The sequence below is a fragment of the Bos indicus genome, chromosome 5 (assembly GCF_029378745.1).
Source record: "Bos indicus isolate NIAB-ARS_2022 breed Sahiwal x Tharparkar chromosome 5, NIAB-ARS_B.indTharparkar_mat_pri_1.0, whole genome shotgun sequence".
NCBI classification, from domain to species: domain Eukaryota; kingdom Metazoa; phylum Chordata; class Mammalia; order Artiodactyla; family Bovidae; genus Bos; species Bos indicus.
In genome coordinates, this window is record NC_091764.1 from 86,522,218 (window position 1) to 86,544,994 (window position 22,777).

Below are 22,777 nucleotides of genomic sequence, written 5' to 3' on the forward strand. Positions count from 1 at the left end.
CGTCTCCAGGGTGCAACACTAAAAACTGGCCTTAACTGCCATTCTGTATAAATACTCCTCATCCCTTAGAATTTTTTAAAGACATCAGTTTCCTCCTGGTCACTGCCATGAAGACAAAGAAAGCCTTAATGATTCTATTGAGGTTATCATTAAAATAAAAGAAGATTTGGAGATATCAGCTATAAATCACTATAAAATGGCCTGTGGGTAACCCTTGACATAACTCACTTGAAATAAACCTGGGATGGAGTCATAGCCTTTGGTCAAGCCAGTAGGTGAGCTAAAGGTCTTTTCCAAACTGTGCTTCATTTCTTGCAATGTTAGTTCCTCTCTAAATGAATGGAGAGCATTTGGATATATACATAAATTGACATATGTTTTATGTTGAAACAAGTCCACTTAAATAACAGTGTTGAGGATGTTTATGCATTTATTTGAAATATTTACTCTTTTGTAAAAAGAATGTAATTTAGTTATATGATTACTTATAGCTATTTTATTAAAATATTTCAAGATTTGATATTATAAACTTTTTGCAAGAACCCAGATTAATATTACCTAAATTGAGCTCATAATGGCCCCTATAATAATGTGGTATAAGAATTTCTTCAGAATTATGAAGAAATTGCAAGATTTCAGTTATTAGTCTGATTCTTCAAAGAAGTTATTGTTAACAACTTTTTCCCCATTGGCATTTAGCTGATAAAGATGAAACTCTGAAAACCTGCCTAGACTTACAGGCCAGTAACTTGGATTTGAGTCCCAAGTTTAATAAAGTTATGGCTGTTGGCAAATCTTTGAATAACTCTAACTTCAATTTCTTTGTCTGTGAAGTAAGATTGATAATGTCTCACACTCTTGCTGGGAGACTTGAAATAAGACAAAATATATGAGGATGTTTTTGTAACATAAAGTTTAGATGTCAGGGTGTAAATTGAATAATATTAGAAAAGCATGTTTAAAAATGAACAGATATAAAAGTATTCAACTTATTTTTAAAATTTATTAGTATTTGGATTACTAAACTTACTAAACTTTTATATGTTTTGTAATATTTAACTGATTCTCCTTAAATATATATGTAATAATAGTGTAAAGAATTATTAGCATTTATTTCTCTTTTGAACACTCTCTTGATGACAAAATTGCATTATAAAGTCAGCATTTCTTTTGGAGTGAGAAGTTCTCAGGTAAAACTTGCATAATTTTGGTATTCCATTGGCATGTACTATGCCTTTTTTTTTATTCACTCTCTAATGGATTAATTATGAGAAAAGGAAAAAATACTTTGTCAATAACAATTGGAAAGTAATTGCTTTGGATGAATATCTCAAAGAAGGGAAAATAATTATTTCCAGTAAAAAGTCATCTAATCCACAATAGCAAATTTTATAGTACTTAATGTTCTAAAGGCTCATACCCTTGACACCTTTTTGTATTTTCAGACTCTTCAGAAAAAGGTGGCAGAATCAACAGAATAAGAAAACTGTAACCTTCTGAAAAGTTCTGAAAATTTCCTTTAAACATCTGACATCCAAAATCTACATCCCAGTCCTAGACTAGTGAATCAATCACATTGTGACAAAGTTTAAATAAAATGCAAACTTTTTTCAGAACTTTCATGACACTCTTTTAGATTAATCACAATCGTATTTCTTTATGTGGACCCATGTGATGAGTCCACTCTCATGAAGGTTGTTTTTTTTTTTTTTTTTTTTTTAGCAAATATATTGGGAAAGTTTTTTGGAGATTTGTGACAATCTGAAAAAATTTGCAGATGAACTGCATAGCCTAGAAATATAGAAAAAATAAGAAAAGCTAGGTATGTCATTGAATGCATAAAAATATGTGTATAACATGCAAATATGTATTAATCATTTTTGTATGTTACTTGTAAGGCTTCCAGTCAACCTTAGGCTATTAGCGCTTAAGTTTTGGAAGAGTCGAAGGTCATACTTAGATTTTTGATTGTTCAAGGGGGTCACTGCCCCTGACTTCTAAGTTGTTCGAGAGTTAACTAACTGTATTAACATTTTCTAGAAACTTACAAGGGTTTCCCTGTAGCTCAAATTGTAAAGAATCTGCTGCAATGCAGGAGACCTGGGTTTGATCCCTGGGTCAGGAAGATCCTCTGGAGAAAGGAATGGCAATCCATTCCCTCCAGAGAAGGGAAAGGCACCTTATATAGCCTTGAACTGTTGTGTCATTCATTGTCTATATATTACTTCACCAAATGGAATATAAATTCCTTCTCCCCCATGACTAGCACCATAGGGGATACTTTAAAAAAGATGCTTGTGGGACAAATTGAAGACTAAACCTATCACATGACAAAAAAAAGTGAGACCAGGGCAAATGGGACAACTCTTGGGGCTAGTGCACTGGGACGACCCAGAGGGATGGTATGGGGAGGGAGGAGGGAGGAGGGTTCAGGATGGGGAACACATGTATACCTGTGGTGGATTCATTTTGATATTTGGCAAAACTAATACAATTATGTAAAGTTTAAAAATAAAATAAAATTTAAAAAATGAAAAAAAAAATAAATAAATCTATATTGAGAAAGGAAGATCGCTAGTATTACTCTCATGGGTGAAATTAGTCTGGGTTAAAACAAATGGAAGTGAGAGAAATGAGTTTTGCATTTATGTTTTCTTTTTACTTATCTTTGGACTTTGGACCCCTTGTATTCAATGACTGCCCCTTTGTTATCTGTCTGCACTGAATGAAGTGAAAAGAGTTGTAGATTGGATGTACTGATCTAGTAAAGTTTCAAGTCCAGTTAACAGGAAACCTGTCACTAAGGAGTTCCTAACAATGATTCTATTAGCTGACTTCTCTGAGTAGAAACCAGTGGCTCCCAGAGATGTCAAGGCTTCAACCCTAAGGGGGAATGCAAGAAGAAAAGGCAGAAATGTTCTGAAGACTGGGGAAAATCTCTGCAGTGAAGAATTCATTTGAAAAGATTCGAATGTTGAGGGATACCTCATGGTGATATATATGCTCCTATTTTCTTATTCACTAGTCAAAATGATGTTTGCAATGCATGTAGATATACAGAATTATTGAAACTCTTTATGAAAAAAAAACAATAGAAAGAAACAGAATTTAATGAGTCACTGAGTAATCTTAACTGTCCATTTTAATTAATTTTTATTAATTAATATTTAGTACTTCCCTATTCAAGCTATATGTGGTTAATAAAAGACAATATACTCATGCCTACTCGCAAGAAAGTCGTTCTGTAAAGAGTGTGAGTACTCAGCTAATCCATAAAGATCCCTTTAAAGTCTAAAGTCTCCTTAAACTACTTAAAATCTGATTATTTTGCCATCAACACATCAGGAAAACAACTAACAATAAAATGAAACACAGTGGTATGATTGTTATAGTCACTAATAACAAGGTGTTACCTGAGTCTTCCCTAACCTTTGTCTCCTTCATCTTCAAATCTATCACACACACACACACACACATTCATACACACAGAAACCCACCCCTGTGCATGTCCATCTCCAAGATTCTGAGCCTTAGACAATTTGACCTTCTTCCAAGTCTCCCCAGAATACACTGATATGCTGATTAACTGTATTAAACATGAAGTGGTCAGTCATAGTGGGGTCTCCAGACTGCTGGGGATTTGAGCCCATTAGAACCTATACATGCATGTGGGGGAACTAGAAATGAGATCTTTGATCTAATTAGCTAGAGTTCTTATTAAATGTCTTATGTATGATTGTGCCTTCTATTTCTTCTCCCTTTTTCTCCTGGGTTGGCTGTTTAAAGATAATCTATCTGTTTATAACCAGACCAAACTTCTTCCAGGATCTAGAAAAATTTCAGTCCTTAGATATTTTTCAGTACCTAGATTGAATGCCTAGATATTTTTAAAGGAATTTTTTAGCCCTCTGAGGATCCTTCTAAGTATTTCATTTTGTTTTATTCAAGATCGACGCATTCTTTTCTCATTTTTATGAGTGTTTCCCCCTCTGAATAATAGGCCTCTATGTGATTATTTACTGCTCCTTCTCCAGTGGCTCAGTGGTGAAGATTTCACCTGCAGTGCAGGAGAGACAGGAGACGTAGGTTCTATCCCTGAGTCAGGAAAATCCCCTGGATAAGAAAATGGCAACTCACTCCAGTATTCTTGCCTAGAAAATCCCATGGACAGAGGAGCCTGGCGGGCTAGAGTCCATAGGGTTTCAAAGAGTCAAACACAACTAAACACACACACACACACACACACACACACACACACACACACATGTGACGTCAGTGGGCCAAAGAGTCTATACTCATTTGTATTGGTGTTGTTTATATTGTTCTGCTCTACTTTTTATATTAATTCCTTCTGTAGATTCAGGTGGAGAGGTTTGGTTTTGTAATACAAGTATAGGTTTAAAGTACCATTCCCAAGATAGAGGTGGTAGAATTTGATCAGCTATGGCTTCCATTCCCTTAATTTTAATGTGTGAGTCTGAATTGCTCTGAGAGTTCTGCTATTTTGTGTGTGAATCCATGCCATCATTTGATAACTTCGCAGTTCTTCATTTTTTTACGCATCTCCAAGTAGAACTTACAGAAATGTAACAGTGACAAATGCTCTCTAGTTATTAGTTTAAGGGCTGGTTAGGTGGTGTCAGGAAAACATTTAATTCTTCCTTTTCATGGCATGGTCAACTCTTTAATTTCTCTAAGAGCATTTTTAAAAGCTTTTGGAGATTTATATTTAGAGGTTAATAAGAGAGGAGCTGGTATGCTTATTAACATCAACTCATTGCTCTGTGCTGTCTTTTAGACTCTTGGTAGAAGAACTGTTAATCATTTTTTTAAAATAATAGCAATCAACCTGATGTAATAAACACCAAGGGATGAACTAGAGATTATTATTAGGAACTTGAAGCTGTGTAGGGACACAAGGTTAACCAGAGTTGAATCTGAAACACCATACATTTTATACTCTTTCATATTATAACTGTTCTCATCAAATATTGTTGTTGACACTTGTATTCCTCCTGTTGCTCTTCTTTTCAAATAGTTCAAAAAATTTACTCTATGGTATTTCTGTGAGTGGGCTTTCATTTAGTATAGTGAGCTAAAGATTTTCCCATATGACATTCTTCTAAGTAATGTACACAAACTGTTTCTACAGTTTATTTTTAGAATGTTTTGAAACTAAAAAGTAGCAGTCAGAAAGTTAATTTAAAATAAAATTTAGGTAATCCAAAATTAAAATGATGATCATTGGATCATTGAAAAAGCAAGAGAGTTCCAGAAAAACATCTACTTCTGCTTTATTGACTATAACAAAGCCTCTGACTGTGTGGATCACAATAAACTGTGGAAAATTCTGAAAGAGATGGAAATACCAGACCACCTGACCTGCCTCTTGAGAAATCTATATGCAGGTCAGGAAGCAATAGTTAGAACTGGACATGGAACAACAGACTGGTTCCAAGTCGGAAAAGGGGTACATCAAAGCTGCATATTGTCACTCTGCTTATTTAACTCATGAGCAGAATACATCATGAGAAATGCTGGGCTGGATGAAGCACAAGCTGGAATCAAAGTTGCCAGGAGAAATATCAATAACCTCAGATATGCAGATGACACCACCCTCATGGCAGAAAGCAAAGAAGAACTGAAAAGCCTCTTGATGAAAGTGAAAGAAGAGAGTGAAAAAGTTGGCTTAAAACTCAACATTCAGAAAACTAAGATCATGGCATCTGGTCCCATCACTTCATGGCAAATAGATGGGGAACAATGGAAACAGTGACAGACTTTATTTTGGGGGCTCCAAAATCACTGCAGATGGTGACTGCAGCCATGAAATAAAAGACGCTTGCTCCTTGGAAGAAACCTATGACCAACCTAGACAGCATATAAAAAACAGAGACATTAATTTGCCAACGAAGGTCCATCTAGTCAAAGCTATGGATTTTCTAGTAGTCATGTATAGATGTGAGAGGTGGACTATAAAGAAAGCTTAGCACCAAAAAATTGATGGTTTTCAACTGTGGTGTTGGGGGAGACTCTTGAGAGTCCCTTGGTCTGCAAGGAGATCCAACCAGTCTATCCTAAAGGAAATCAATCCTGAATATTCATTGGAAGGACTGATGCTGAAGCTGAAACTCCGATACTTTGGCCACCTGATGCAAAGAACTGACTCACTGGAAAAGACCCTGATGCTGAAAAAGATTGAAGGCAGAAACAGAAGGGGATGACAGAGGATGAGATGGTTGAATGGCATCACTGACTCAATGGACATGAGTTTGAGTAAACTCTGGGAGTTGGTGATGGACAGGGAGGCCTGGTGTGCTGCAGTCCATGGGGTCACAAAGAGTTGGACACGACTGGGCCACTGAACTGACTGAACTGAAAAAAATCTCAAAAGCTAAGTTATAAATGTTAAGGAGAAGGGAGAGGAAATACTAAAAAAGAAGGAAAGAAAAAGGAGAAAAGAATGACGTCTAGTTCTTAAAATACGTAAATGAAACTGAGGAAGATTCATGAGATATAATTGCATATTATTGTTGAAGAATCAGAAACAAGTATTTTTCCAAGAGTCAAAATGTGAAAGTGAAAGTGAAGTCGCTCAGTCATGTCTGACTCTTTGCGACCCCATGGACTGTAGCCTACCAGGCTCCTTCCTCCATGGGATTCTCCAGGCAAGAGTACTGGAGTGGGTTGCCATTTCCTTCTCTAGGGGATCTTCCCGACCCAGGGATTGAACCCTGGTCTCCTGCATTCCAGGCAGACGCTTTAACCTCTGAGCCACCAGGGAATGAGGTCTAGGTAAAAAATGCTTTGGAATCATATTAGAACTTAACGTATATTAGCTACAACTTTCTCTTACAGAGGATGGATTTGATATCACTACCTCACAAAATACCCCCAAATTTAGTGACTTTAGACAATAGACACTTACCTCAGATGATTTCTATTGGTCATGAGTTTGAGGGTAGCTCACTTGGTTCGATCTAGCTAAGAGTCTCATGTGATTGCAGCCAAGGTGTCAACTGAGGTTAGTCATTTGAAACCTTGTCTGGTACTAGTATATACTAGTACCAGATATCCACTGGGGTTACAGTCACTTGAAAACTTGACCTCTCCTGGTTATGTCCACTTCCGAAGTGGCTCACTCACATGCCTGACATATAAGTACTGGTTATTGGTGGGAGGCCTCAGTTCCTTGCCAGGTGGGTCTCTCCATTGGTTAAGTGTCCTCAAGACATGACACTGGCTTCCACCTAAGGGTGATTTTGTCCCTGAAGACTCGTTTGACAGTGTATGAAGGTATTTTTGGTCACACTGCAACTTTGGTTGGGGCACTAGAAACATCTTCTGGTAGAGGCCAAGCATACTGCTAACCATTCTGCAATATACAGTCATTCACAACAAAGAAGTAGTCAAAAATCAATAGTGCTGAAGTTGAGAAACTCTGTCCCAAAGCAAGCAATCAAGGAGGAAGGTTGAAGCTGTGATGTCTTTTATGACCTAGCCTCAAGACTCAAACTGTCATTTCTGCAATATCCTGTTGGTTATGTAGATCAGTCCTCTTCACTGTGGGAGGGGAATACATAGGAGCATAAATACCAGGAGGCAAGAATTATTGGGGGCCATCTTGGATGCTTTCTCCTCAGAAGGAAAGCTATGACAAACCTGGACAGTGTATTAAAAAGCAGAGCCATCACTTTGCAGATAAAGATCCATATAGTCAAAGCTATACTTTTTCCAGTGGTCTTGTACGGATATGACAGTTGGACCATAAAGAAGGCTGAGTACCAAAGAATTGATGCTTCTGAATTTTGGTGTTAGAGAAGACTCTTGAGAGTCCCTTGGACTGCTAGGAGATCAAACCAGTCAATCCTAAAGGAAATCTTTGTGACCCCATGGACTATAGCCTACAAGGCTCCTCTATCCATGGAATTTTCCAGGCAAGAGTACTGGAGTGGATTGCCGTTTCCTTCTCCATAAAGGAAATCAAGCCTGAATATTCACTGGAAGGACTGATGCTGAAGCTGAAGCACCAATACTTTGGCCACCTGATGCAAAGAACAGTCTCTTTGAAAAAAAAACACTGATGCTGGGAAAGATAGAAAGCAAGAGGAGAAGGGAATGGCAGAGGATGAAATGGTTAGATATCATCACCAACTCAGTGGACATGAATTTGAGCAAACTCCGGGAGATAGTAGAGGACAGGGGACCCTGGCGTGCTACCAACCATGAGGTCACAAAGAGTTGGACACAAACTTAGTGACTGCACAACAAGAAAATCTTGGAGGCTAGCTACCACAGAAAAACTGTGTGCGAAAAAAAAAAAAAAGGCATCTTTTTGGTTTAGGAAGGTCAAAGAAGTTTTTTAATTAGAAAAAGTATGTGAAATATTACTAATATTCCAGAAGCCACCATCTTTCCTCTCTGTTTTCAAATGTATGTATAGGTGTATTGTGGGGTATAATTTACACTTTTGAGGCTTTAAATCAATAAGTCAGAAAACAAGGAAAATAAATCTATTAAAGATTTTCAGGGAAAGAACAGAGGACTTTTTAAACAACAAATAAGATGATGAATATGATTTGAATACCTTTCAATTAATTAAGGGCCAACAGTGTAAATGTAAACGCAATGTGTAATTACCACATTGAAGCAAATGTCCCCCAACTACACTGCTAGCATCCACTTTTAAAAGAAGCAGGTGTACATTAAGCAAAAGTGTAAAATGGCAAAATGAGGAAGCCAAATGAGAAGCCAGAACGTATTACCCTCAGCTAAATAACTTAAGACTTGAATTTAAATGGCAATAAAGTCTAATGATAGCATTAACACAGCAAAAGCATACCTATCAGAGAATTCGTGGAGCGCTCTCTCTCCTGCTAACAAGGCGTCTTGCAGTCTGGAAGTGCAATAGCAAGGGTGTGTTCAGGAAAAGGGCGTAAGAAGTAAGGTACTCTCTAAGATGATAGCCTTGACTTGTAGGTACCAGGACGTTACTAGTTAAATTTGGCATTGGGGTGGCCACCTGATTAGGATCCCTAATTCTTCACATGCTAAGAAAATAAGTTTAAGATTGTTAAAATTAGTTTTATATTACATTACTTTAGTTGACTCTCTTCTTGCACATAAATGTAAACCTTTTCTCATCTAAATTCTCCATGAAGGAAAAAGGAGGGAAATACCAGTCTTTTTGGAAATATATTTGTTTTGTTTTCGTCTCTAGTGTTTACTGCTTTTTTTCTGCTACACTGTAGGGAGAAAATGCCTTACGTGGGCTTAAAAGGTGAAAGAGGGCTCTTACAGTGAATAATAAAAATAGAAGAAGAAAAAGATGAAGTAAACACAAGCTAAGGAAGAGAGGTGCGGCCACAGCACGCATTATGCATTTCAGTCTGTCATGTAGCTTCCATGCTTATTTTAATGTGATTATTTCATCAGAGAGGATAATAGCAGCATCATGATTAATTTTGCAATATGTTTCATGAATGCTTCTGTTCCTCCCCGTATGTTAGTATCGCTACTTCCTTCACGTGAGTGTTGATGATAGATACGGGAACGATTTTCAAATTGTGCACAGCAAGTAGTCTGATACTATATATATACATATGTGTGTGTGTATATATATATATATATATAAAATCTTTGCATGGCTGTTAGAGAATCAAAGTATATTTATAAATGAAAGTGCTAGTCACTTAGTCATGCCTGATTTTTTGCAACTCCATGGACTGTAGCCCACCAGGCTCCTCTGTCCATGGAATTCTCCAGGCAAAAATACTGGAGTGGGTAGCCATTCCCTTCTCCAGGGGATCTTCCCAACCCAGGGACCGAACCACATCTCCTACATTGCAGGCAGATTCTTTAGGGTCTGAGAAACAAGGGAAGCCCCATTTATACAACATATTAAATCCATTGACAAACTGTCCTTAAAGAATTCATTTTAAATAAGACATAGTTCCACATACCTCTGTACCTAGGGCTTGAATAAAAAGTCAGCGCACCTCTTTACATCTTTATTACTGGACACACAAAGCAAAAGCCTCAAAGCCACATGCCTAGATGTCAAGTGATGTGCATTTTTTAATGCCCAACATAAAATACCCATTGTTAAATAGTTGAAGTCCATGAATGAATGGATGGATGATTAGGTAAGTGTATATGATCTTGTTCTTTGTCATCAGAGTGCTATACATTTGTTAACTACCAAATAAATGTTTGATTTTCAATAACTACTTTAGATAAATATTTAAGGAAGTGAAATTTGGAGACAATCCCAGGGACGGGGGAGCCTGGTAGGCTGCCGTCTATGGGGTCGCACAGAGTCGGACACGACGAAGCGACTTAGCAGCAGCAGCAGCAGTGATACGACATGAATTACATCATCAACTAGATAATGAGAAGAGAAAGTAAATAAAGATGAAATTTTTATTCTGGAGAATAGAATCATATGCACATCCCATTAATGGTGCATCTTGTGGTCCAGGTTCCCACATGTTGGTAGAGATCTGTGTTGTGAAGGACAAGAGTGCAAATAGGAAGAAGGAGTAGACTTCTTTAGGACACTGGTATCCCTGTTCTCTAGTTCTCTATTAAAATTCCTTAGCAAAAGCATGAAGGAAGGCTTAGGAGTGTGGAGAGAGAAATAACCCTCCAGGATTCTGGAGAATGATTTTTCTTTGATAAATTGTTTGATTTCTGTAACGAATTTGGTCTTTGCACATTACAGAATTATGAGTATTATGCAGTTGTAATATAGCAACATGTCTTTTTCTAGAATAGACTTTTTAAAAGCATTTTACAATTTTATTTGTTCGTTTATTTTGCCCGTGCTGAGTCTTCATCACTGTGTGGGCTTTTCTGTAGTTGCAGTGAGCAGAGGCTACTCTGCTTGGGTGCACAGGCTTCTCATTGTGGCGGCTTCTCTTGTTGCAGAGCGTGTGCTCTAGGGCATGTGGGCTTCTGTAGTTGCAGCACGCCGGCTCCGTAGTTGTACCGCATGGGCTCCAGAGAACAGGCACAATATCTCTAGTGCACAGGCTTAGTTGCTCCATAGCATATGGGATTTTCCTGGATCAGGGATTGAACCCTTGTCTCCTGTATTGGCAGGTGGATTTTTTACCTCTGAGCCACAAGAGAAGACCCTAGAATAAACTTAAGATTTGAAAACCAAATGAATATATATTACCTTTATATAGTTATTTTACAGTGTGTGTTAAGTTTCTAGGGAAATGGTTGCTGCATTAATGATCATAATTGATATTTCTTCAGTGCATCTAAAGCAATATATTTGTGTTAAGTTCTTTTCTTTATCTAATTTATAATTTATAGGTATGGGAGCTTTTCATTGGCTGGGATACAAATTCATTAGAATCTCTGCAATATCTCTAGTACTGTAACCACAAGCTGATGTTAAGTGAAATGTTTGCTTTCAGACAACTCATAAGAGCTGTAAGTGGGCCATTCCTGAACTACATGTTTTTTGGATTGTCCTTGTTTTGCGTTCTATCCTAGACAACTAAGATTTAATAATTCCTTATTCAGGGAATTTATAGTCATGAATAGGTTCCTAAAACTTGTATTTGGATGTACAAAACAGTATTATCTTGCACATTATTGTATGAATTGTTATATTTTCTGCCATATTATACATGAACACTTGGTATTTTTCACAAAGAATAGACTAATGTAACAAGTCTTTAGTATTACTGAGGGAAAGTTTTGGTGCTATATGGTGTAGTGAACAGAGAAGCATTTAAAAAATCACCAAAACAAGTTAACAACTTGTGCTTCAACTTTTAAACTATATATATAAAGTCCCAAATGTGTGTGTTAGTTCATTTTATTGCATGTATACTGAACTTTATGTGGTTTATTATGTGATAGAATTATATGGTTTAGGGCTGAATTCCAGAAATTATATTTCATCAGCATCTCTTTAAGTTTAAATTTGTCATGTAAATGAAAAGGGTATTGTATGTTGAGTCCAAAAACCTGGGTTTCATTAGACCTTCCTGAGCCTTCATTTCCTTTCTGAACTTATTAATCACTTCACAGTATTAAAGATTAAATAAATGATTTGAAATATTTATAGTGAATTGAATAACTATGTAGAATATTACCTTTAGTTAGTTAAAACGTGCTTACCTTAGCTACACATTTAAAAGCTTAAATGCTTGCCTTATAATTTCATGTAAAAGTTTAGAGCTATTCAACAGCAATATAGCTAATAGTTCTTCTTAACTATTACTTGGTGTATAAATGATAAAAGTATGAAATATGCTATTTCCAAAACTTTCAGCTGGCAACCACATTCAACAGTTGGACAAGTATTAATAATTAAAAGGAACTTGCTTTCCTCCTTGCGTGATGGTTTACTTTATAAATGCCATCTTTTCCAGTGCTTTCCTAACCTTCAAAATAACATAATTTCATATATAAACTAATTATTTATAATATAAACATGTTTTATTTGTTAAGAATAGTGGCTAATCATGCTATGTTTTCATGTTTCTCCTAAATGATAAGATATCACAAATGAAAAACAACATAGAAAAGCCTTACTTTTGGCATTTATGGTGCATATTTGTAATTGTGTGAATGCACATCGTAAGTAGTCCACCTCCATTTTATAGTTGTGGTTTTAAAATTTTCATCTAGTCAAATAAAAAATAATAGAAAATGGAAAACTACTGTAATTTTTGTATTCGTCATGCATAATGGGCATTTGGTATAATAGCTCAGTAGTAAATTATTAAAAGAACCAAATTGGGAAATAATATCATACAATGGGTCAAAAATTATTTATATAGTTACCAGTATAAGGATCAGGCTTGTGGATTCTTATATATCATTAGCCTGGTCATACAATGAAGGAGAAGGAGAGGCAATTTTGAATGATATATCTATCAACTTTGGAGCCGTCAACCTCTATTATGTCCTTGGGGCTTTGCACTTTTTGGCTTTCAGACATCTGAGCTGCCTTGAATGCAGGAAAATATTAAGATTCCAGCAGGTCACTTGCTGTCATCAGTGCTTTTGGTAGTTTTTTTAGTATGAGCTTATAACACTTCTTATTGCTTAAAGCTAAGTATATGACATTTCACCCCATCAGCACCCACGTCTGCATCATCTTCATGAACACCACTTCTCCCCAGTATACACATTCAGACTTGATTTCCCTTGTGCTCATAGATCTCTGTTGCCCCTCTGAGAATATGCTCCTTTCTTTGTGAACAATCAAGTGAAACAGCCACCTTTAATTTCTCCAAGTATCCCCTCAAGGGCTTCCCTTGTGGCTCAGCTGGTAAAGAATTTGCCTGCAATGCAGGAGACCTGGGTTCGATCCCTGGGTTGGGAAGACCCCCTGAAGAAGGGGAACGCTACCCACTGCAGTATTCTGGCCTGGAGAATTCTATGGACTGTATAGTTCATGGGGTCGCAAAGAGTTGGACACAGCTGAGTGACTTTCACTTTCACTTTCATCCCTTCAAAACTTTTGCAAGAGCTGTGGGGTGATGCTGTCAAAAGAAGTTTCAGTCTACCATGACAAAAGCCAGTAGTTTCAAAGCAGGTACAACTTTTATAAGGGGAAAAGTGCCTTCAGTGTTTACAGTTGCGTAACTGAAGCCACATCTTTTTATGTCTCCTGCCTTGACAGGTGGGTTCTTTACAATGGGCACCACCTGGAAAGCCCAAGTAAATAGTTGATAAAACTCTGGTATGACAGGATTTTTAGGTTGAAAAACAGAGAGAAAATCTGAATTCTAATCCATAATGACCCATGGAATCTCAGCATCATTTAGTTTGTTATGCATATACATCTTTTCATTTCATATTGTTAGTTCACAATATGTTCTGATAACATTTTAAAGATTTGAGATACCACTATGTATTTTTAATGTTATGCCCTTATATTGAGGAAGGTTTTTGGAGACTTTTGAAGCCTCATAAATAAAATTTTTAAATAATCTCCCTTTAACTATGTAAGGTTCAGTTCGGTTCAGTTCAGTCGCTCAGTCATGTCTGACTCTTTGAGACCCGATGAATCACAGCACGCCAGGCCTCTCTGTCCATCACCAACTCCCAGAGTTCACCCAAACTCATGTCCATCGAGTTGGTGATGCCATTCAGTCATCTCATCCTCTGTCGTCCCCTTCTCCTCCTGCCCCCAGTCCCTCCCAGCATCAGGGTAGTTTCCAATGAGTCAACTCTTCGCATGAGGTGGCCAGAGTATTGGAGTTTCAGCTTCAACATCAATCCTTCCAATGAACACCCAGGACTGATCTGCTTTAGGATGGACTGGTTGGATCTCCTTGCAGTCCAAGAGACTCTCTAGAGTCTTCTCCAGCACCTCAGTTCAAAAACATCAATTCTTCGGCACTCAGGTTTCTTCGCAGTCGAACTCTTACATCCATACATGACCACTGGAAAAACCATAGCCTTGACTAGACGGACCTTTGTTGGCAAAGTAATATCTCTGCTTTTCAATATACTATCTAGGTTGGTCATAACTTTCCTTCCAAGGAGTACGCATCTTTTAATTTCATAGCAATCATCATCTGCAGTGATTTTGGAGCCCCCAAAAATAAAGTCTGACACTGTTTCCACTGTCTCCCCATCTATTTCCCATGAAGTGATGGGACCAGATGCCATGATCTTCGTTTTCTGAATGTTGAGCTCTAAGCCAACTTTTTCACTCTCAAATGGTTGTGTGCATCAGAATCACTTGGGAATGCTTGTTAAAACATAGGTTGCTGGCACCTATCTCCAGAGTTTCTAGAATAGAGAATCTGTCTTTCTAGCAAGTTCCCAGGTGGTACTGATGGTACTAGTTCAGAGATCACATTTTGAGAAGTTTTCATCCACACTGGAGTATAGCGGGGAAAGGCACAGTATTCTGGGGATCTGCCATCATGTATAAGGATTATGACTGACTCACTCAGTAAATGTTGAAAGATCTGGGAATGATTTTTGCCCTGTAGTTTTTAAAATATTTTGCTCAAAATTATATATTGAACCAGTCATGGAATTATTATACTTCCTTCCAAGATTCTATAAATTCATATAAATAGGGTATTATGGTCAATAATTTTTTATGCATCTATCATGATCCTAGATTGCCACTTGAATTATCTCATGGATTTTCAAATAACTTTTATTTTCTCTGAAAAAGAAAGCAGAATTGAAAAAAAAGTTCAGGTATGATTTTCCCTAGCCTGTTCGAGTTTCTTAAGTGAAGCTAACCGTGGAATCGAATAACAGTAAATTGCTTTTAAAATATAAACTTGAAATATCATATCATGCCATTTTTGTAAAGTGATTTATTTCAGTGTTTTGGGTAAATACATACATATCAAATTTTGTACGCATTAATTAATATGTTTCCATGTCACCAGATCACACCGTTTGATTCTAAATTGTTCTACTTTCAACAAGTTATCCTGTTACTAGTAGATATTTTATGTTCTTGACTCATGGGGATGAAACTTAGTGGCAACCAAATTTTTGTTCTACAATAATACGTAGGTAAAATTGGAGATTATATAAATAGTAAAATACAAATGACACCATATTGCAATTTTAGAGCACAAAAAAGGAATAACTTTCTTACTTTGCAATGAAAGAATAGTAATATAATGTTAAGGTAATCTGATTCTTTTATATTGTGATGGACATTTTAGTGATAATTATACCCATAAATTTTATATTTGAACTTACAAAAAAGCTGATGTAGAAAGGTATAAAATAGAATGTTTTATAGAATAAAATGTAAACTATGTACCCTTGACCTCTTCAAGCAGAGAACATGGAAGTCACCATACATGCCGAGCTGGCCACATGCTGGTCTTCATACCACCATGTAATACACTGTAAGGAAAATATGGGTTTTTAAAAATGTAATGCTAAATGTTTAGAACAGTATTGCATATAAATAAATGATATATGTTAATATAATGCTAATTATGTGTATTTTCATTTTTGGATCAAACCCTAAAGTGTTTCTGTGAAACCTAGGAAAAGGGATTTTTTTTTAAGAAAGAAAGTTTTCTTCTTTTTTTGTGTTTAATTTGGAGAACAGTTCTAATCAGAGGTACACACCATTTAACTCCTCCATCATGGAGGCTCTAGGTACACTGACTAAGCACCAGGATCGAAAGATGGCTGGGACTCAACGCCTATTCTTTGCAGGTTGAAAAAAAATCTACATTATAGTTTTATGCAAATTATGCACTGTCACTCAATAAAAGTGAATAGTACAAATAATATCTTTGTTAAGAATATTTTTTACAGGTGGCATCAGTTACACACTCTGGATAGTTGAGTGTACGTGAACTTTCTCTTATACAAAAGGTTTTTCATAATATGTAGTTGAAAGTGCCATTGTTGACAGCTAACCAAACACTGTAATGTTCAAACCGAATGCTAAGATCACGGATTGTTAGAGTATTTGATGGGAAATGACAGGCATTATACCTATGTTTTTCTAGACATTTTTAATCAGACTTTCCTTATCACAGCTCATGTTCTGATGATCATTTCAGGATGAAGTGGCACAGCCACTGAACCTATCAGCTAAACCCAAGACCTCTGATGGCAAATCACCCACATCACCCACCTCTCCCCATATGCCAGCTCTGAGAATAAACAGTGGGGCAGGCCCCCTCAAAGCCTCTGTCCCAGCATCATTAGCTAGTCCTTCAGCCAGAGTTAGCACAATAGGTAAGTCCTGTTTCTTTTGTTCTTGTTGATTTTCTGTTTATGACAATTGAATGAAAGCATCTTTTAATGGCAGATCATGCATAGCCTCTACATGGCTTTAGTTCCAGAGGAGAATTTCAATATGATGAACTTCACAGGTCTGTTTTAAACATTAAATTGAAATGTATAACTGAATTGCAAGTGCTAATGCCCCCCCTGAAAATCTAATTGAATTGGTTATGTTTGTTGATATGACTGATGATCTTAAGTTTATGAAAAAGAGACCTAACTGGCTAATCACAGAGACCCTTGGTTCCAGGTTGTTGTTAGGTGACTTGCCTTTTCAGTGACTGAAATTTATTTCCATTTGTGTGATGTGTATGAAGTATATATAATGATGAAGTACATCGTGCCTGGATCATAGTCAGCCATCAGGATGTCAAGTTTTTGTTTTTGTGTTTTTTTTTCAGTTCCATATTTCTTGAGATTTACTTCACTACACCAAAATATTATAAAAAGTTGGTCACTTCATTTCTACATGATTGTCATTTCAGTAAACAAACACTGGAAAATGCTTCTATAAGCTTTTAAAAATTCCAGTAATTTTTATTTTAGTAACACATAAATTAGACTGTAAAAACTTATTTAAAACCCACATTTATTAATGTTTACTATTTGCATGCAGTTATGTGGAGTCTATCACAGATCAGCCCTCAATGAGCCAGGGTCCAGTTAAGGTGGGGGGAGTTATCTATCTTATAGTTTAAATCAACTGTTGCAAGTTCTATTCTAGCACCCAGATAACAATCGTATAGTCAAAAAGATGAAAGTATTAGATTCTATTTGGGAAGGATCAAGAATAGACTAATTCAAATGGAGCCTTAAAAAAGATGTATCCCTAGGTATTTTATGCTATAAGATAGAACCCAGAGTAAAATATCATATTTTTGAGAAATACACTGATTTTACTGGAATAGAGAATGAGTGTGTAGTGGAAATTGATCAGAGTTAAAACTGAAAGGGGTGGATGGAGTCTGATGGGATGCTATCCTAAGAAATTTTTTACTTTTTCTTCAGACAGCAATTTGATCAGAATTTTAAGAAGAGTATTGACAGCAAAGATTAGAATCAGGAAAGTCACTGTTTTAGTGGAGGACAAGAGTAAGTTACGCAAGCTAGAAATAAACAACGATAAAGCAAAGGAAAGAATAAGTTGAAGAGATATCTTTAAAGACTAATTGATGTAACTTATCCACAGTAAAATGAATCTGGTGATGTTCAAGTTAGAGACAGAGAAGTCTGGGGTTTTTAATTACAATATAGAAAGGATAGTGCTTCCCCACTCCCTGAACTGTGAAAGAGAGGACCAGAGCAACGTAGGTTGGGATAAGACAAAAATAAGTGTTGAATTTGAAACTTCAGGCGTCACTTTAGGTAGAGAAGTTCAGGAGGATGTTCTTAATTAGTAAATCTGGTATGTGAAAGGGGTGCTAGAATTTTAGACATGGAAAATATTCCTTAACGAGGTTCTGGAAGCCATCAGAGCAAATAAGTTCACCAAAGAGTGTGTATGGTAAGAAAGGATGTGGGGTAAAAAGTCAGAGGCATTATACGCTGTGTATAGTTATCTCTTGTTGTTGTCTAGTCACTACGTTGTGTGTGACTCTTTCGTGACCCCATGGACTGTAGCCATGCAGGCTTGTCTGTCCATGGGATTTTCCAGGCAAGCATACTGGAGTGGGTTACCATTATCTTCTCAGGGGATCTTCCCTACCCAGGGATCAAACTCACATCCCCTGCTTGGCAGGCAGATTCTATGCCACTGAGCCACCTGGGAAGCCCATAATTATCTCTTAGTGTGTAACAAACCAACTTAAATTTCACCAGCTTAAAAACAACCAACATTCATGACCTCGTAGCTTCTAATGGTCAGGATATGGAAACAGCTTAGCTGCTAGTTCTACCTTAGGGTCTTTCTTATGGTTCCAGTCAAGATGGAAGCCAGGGACCTGGACTTTATTGGGGATACAGGATCCTTTTCCAAGATGACTTACTCACGTGGCTGTTGGCTGGAGACCTCAGTACTTTGCCATGTGGGTGTTTCTATAGAGCTGTTCATAGAATGACAACTAACTTTCTCCAGAGTGAGTGATCCAGGAAGGAGAGCAAAGAGAAAGCCACGGTGCCTTTTATGATCTGGTCTCCAAAGTCACTCAGTCTGTTCTGCTTTATTCTTTTCATTATAACAGAATCACTAAGTTCAGCCCAATTCTGAGAAAGGGGAATTAGGCCCCAACTCTAATCAGTATCAAAGTCTATCTTCGGACGTATTTCTAAAGTACCACACTTTTTTTGTTTTTTTGGCTTCCTTCATAGCTCAGTCAGTAAAGAATCTGCCTGTAATGCAGGAGACCTGGGTTTGATCCCTGGGTTAGGAAGATCCTCTGGAGAAGGAAACAGCAACCCACTCCGGTATTCTTGCCGGGAGAATCCCATGGACAGAGGAGCCTGGCAGGCTACAGTCCATGGGGTTGCAAGAGTTGGACATAACTTAGCAACTAAACAACCACCACACTTTTTTTTTAAGAGGGAAACTGATAAAGAACAAGTGAGCATCTTAGAATAAAGATGATGAGAAAGCAGTGACCTGCTTGTCTAGGACAAATTGAAATTTGAAAAAGGAGGGGGTTATTTGATGGTGTCACATTCTATAGAAGAATTAAAGAACATGAAGAAGAAAAGCCTTTGTTTACCTGGAACTCATGGACAGGTAAACTATAACAGAGAGGCTTTGTAGAATGGTTTAGGAGACTTCCAGTTACAAAGATTCGAAGCACATGAAGACAGAAAGTGCATTGGCTACATGAATCAGTCTTTTTGTAAGCTTGGTGTTGAGAGGTGATTATATTTTAAGAAGACTAAGTAGAGACAGGTCTTAGAATAGGAAATTATGTGTTTATATATAAACAAAGATGAATTTGAGACATTTTTAGATATAAAGACTCCATGGGTGATAACAGATCAAGAAGAAATGAGACAGCATTAGCTTTGGAAAGAAGAAATGCCCCTTTTTTCTCGAAGACTGAGGAAATGAGGGGAGAAAAGGGGTAAAGTTACAAGGAAATCGTGAGATGGACAGAAAGAAAGCTGAAGGAGTATATTTCCAGTGCTTCCATCTCCACAATGTTCTCTTCCAGATTATTTGCCAAGAGCAAGTTGGTCAGGGCCAGTGGGGCGGCCGTAGAAGGGAAACAAAGAAAATGGAGGTTTTCAGAATTTGAAAATGGTTTGGGGCGCATGTGTTCTTTTTATCATTATGCACCATTCTGTTATGATCTCTCAGTTACTCTGCTCAACATCCAAAGTAGACACCAAGATAAGATTTGCTTTCATGTCCAAAGCATGTAAAAGGAAAAATATTTTGTTTGGCAAAAAGGATTCACTTCCATAATAGACATGAAAGCTCATAAATATGACACTGTTGGTGTATGAGATACTTTTGTAATAGCCCCAGAACTGGAATCTTTAACTAAGGGAATAACTGATATATTTGCATTTTTTGTCATGTGAGGAGTTTTTATTTCAGCATTCTGAGGATTAAGTATGACAAAATATTTTAGAAAGGCAAGAATGTATTTAATGACATTTATCATCTGACTTTTTCCACTACTGAAACTTGTATTTTCTTTTCCTGAGAAGGCCCTTCACCACATACACATCCCTCACATTTTCTGAGGATTCGATGCCACTACAATTTACTTTTCTCTTTTCAACAAATGCAGATGTTGAAAGCTGAAACTATAATGAGTAATAATGTAGTGGGATAAAAGCTGTGAGCATTAATGGTGTTGTAAAGGTCACCCCTGAAAGAAAAATTAATGTGTTATGCCCTTAATAAGCCAGGGAAAACTGTGGATTGAAAGATAACTTAAGTTATCATTAATGACATGGGCTCTTTGCTATATATCTATTAGCTACAAATAAAGAGTGTGAGTTTTTGAGGTTGGTGAGCAGTATTACACTGCATTCTATAAGAATACTTTTGTATGATATGCAAATGATAGGCAGCACCATTGAAAGCTCCTTAAAAAGCATGAATACTTCAGAAGAATGATGGATAATTTTAGAATCTTTTGGCCAGATGTTATCTTTCCTTTACTGCCCTTTCCAACCTTTGCTGTGTATAACTTTCAACTTTTATCAAAGCATTTTAGTTTGTTTTCTCACTGTTTATTTTAAAATTATACACCTTTAACTAGGGCTTCCTGGTGGCTCAGTGCCAGTGCAGGAGATGTGGGTTTGATCCCTGGGTCAGGAAGATCCTCTGGGGAAGGGAATGGCAACCCTCTCCTGTATTCTTGCCTGGAGAATCCCATAGACAGAGGAGCCTGGGGTCTGTATTCCATGGGGTCGCAAAAGAGTCAGACACAACAGAGCGACTAAACAACAGCAACAAATATCCCTGTCATCTAGTCAGAAATTGTTATTTTCCAGGTAAGGAACCGCAGCTGAAAGAGGCTAAGCGTTTACCCAGGGATTCTGAGTTAAGTCCCTATCACAGTGAGGGCAGTCCTGTGGTTCTGTAGTTCTTACCACTACTGGAATTGTAAGGAAACAGATGCACGTGCCCACCTGGTAACTTACTCAAACCTCACAGCCAGTGGAGGTGGAGACCTTACAGTCATGGTCTCTGGGTTGCATGCTGTCTATTTTCGTTGTTACCTGTTGGCAGCCTCTCTGCCTCAGATGTTCTTCTCAGTCCTCTATTTATCCTTTCCCTCATTCATCCCATAAATGGGTATTGAATATTGTCTCTGTGCCATACATTTTGCTGAGTATGGAGGATAAGCAGATGAAAGTCTCAAACTAAGGATTTAGATATCCAGAGTCTTTGTTCCATCATGTCTTCGGAAGATATTGGAACATATTATTCTTGCCTTTCATTCCTCAGAGGCATTAACGCATGAAATGTAAAACTTTACTGACCGAATATAGGAGACGCACATTGATTCAGTAAAATGAAGGGCAATATTTTCAAGTCCAGTCATGTGATATTTATCTCTACAACTTGCTAATTTAAAATACAATTATGTGAATAAGCGTCTTACCTATAAATTTCATTAGTTTACATTTTTAATGAGAAAAAGCTTCTGTGAAGGTAGGTTATTGAACAAGAAACTGTAATCATTTATTAGAAAGCCACTAGATTATCAAGAAGTTAAGGATATTATTCAGCATCTAACAATTAATATTTCCATAGCACTTTACAGTTTAATTTCACATTTATTATCTAATTCTCACAAATTTTAATAGATGAAGAAATGGCTGCGTATCAGGGTACCAAAAATTTGATGTTGATAAGTGACCTCAGAAAACAGAAAAAACAATATTTTTTGAATATTACTTGAAACACATGTTCCCTTACTTTTACTACAGCCAATAAGTTCTACGTAAAATAATTAAATGCAGTAAATAAGAATTTGTATTACCCTGATAGTACACTTTAAAGCCATGAATTTTAAGAAACCTGTGTCATGTGGTTTAGGCTCCCATTTATATGATGAAGCAGATCATCAATGAACTTGGAATTACAAAGGAAGATACTTTCAACTTGGAAATACGCATTTATTCCTTCAACAGACTCTACCATGGGCCAAAGGAATAAAAGGCTGAAAGGAAAAAAAAATTGCCCTCAAATAACTCATAGATTCGCATGAAAGACAAACTTACAAAAACAAGAGACAACGTGACAGTAAAAGCATCTCCAAGCTTTTGCAGGAGCCTGGAGATGAGAAGTACTGAGGTTGCCAAGGAGCATGTCTGGGGTATGTCAGGAAAATTCTTAAGAAGGCTTGACATTTGAGTAAATTCCCAAACACACCAGAAAACGCCTATTTCAGTTTAAGAGGAAAGCTCGGGAGACAGAGGAGGGGGTGAAGAGGAAGGCTTGTCCTTGGAACAGGAAATAGTTCCGTGCAGCTTAAGCACAGAGCTCTTGAGAAACCAGCAGGAAATGACGTGGGAAGGATAAGCAGGGTTGATATCATGAGACTATTAGGCCATTTTAAAGTGTTTGGAATTT

The 22,777-nt window shown here is 37.1% G+C and overlaps 1 protein-coding gene across 35 annotated transcripts in view; it reads left to right on the forward strand.

Annotated features, from left to right (window-relative positions):
* SOX5 (SRY-box transcription factor 5) overlaps positions 1 to 22,777 on the forward strand; it is a 1,171,821-nt gene that overhangs the window by 1,099,916 nt on the left and 49,128 nt on the right. For all 35 annotated transcript variants that reach the window (XM_070788609.1, XM_070788604.1, XM_070788607.1 and 32 more), the window contains one exon: positions 16,539 to 16,716. In XM_070788609.1, coding sequence (XP_070644710.1) covers positions 16,539 to 16,716 — 178 coding nt within the window. The remainder of the gene's footprint in view (positions 1 to 16,538; positions 16,717 to 22,777) is intronic.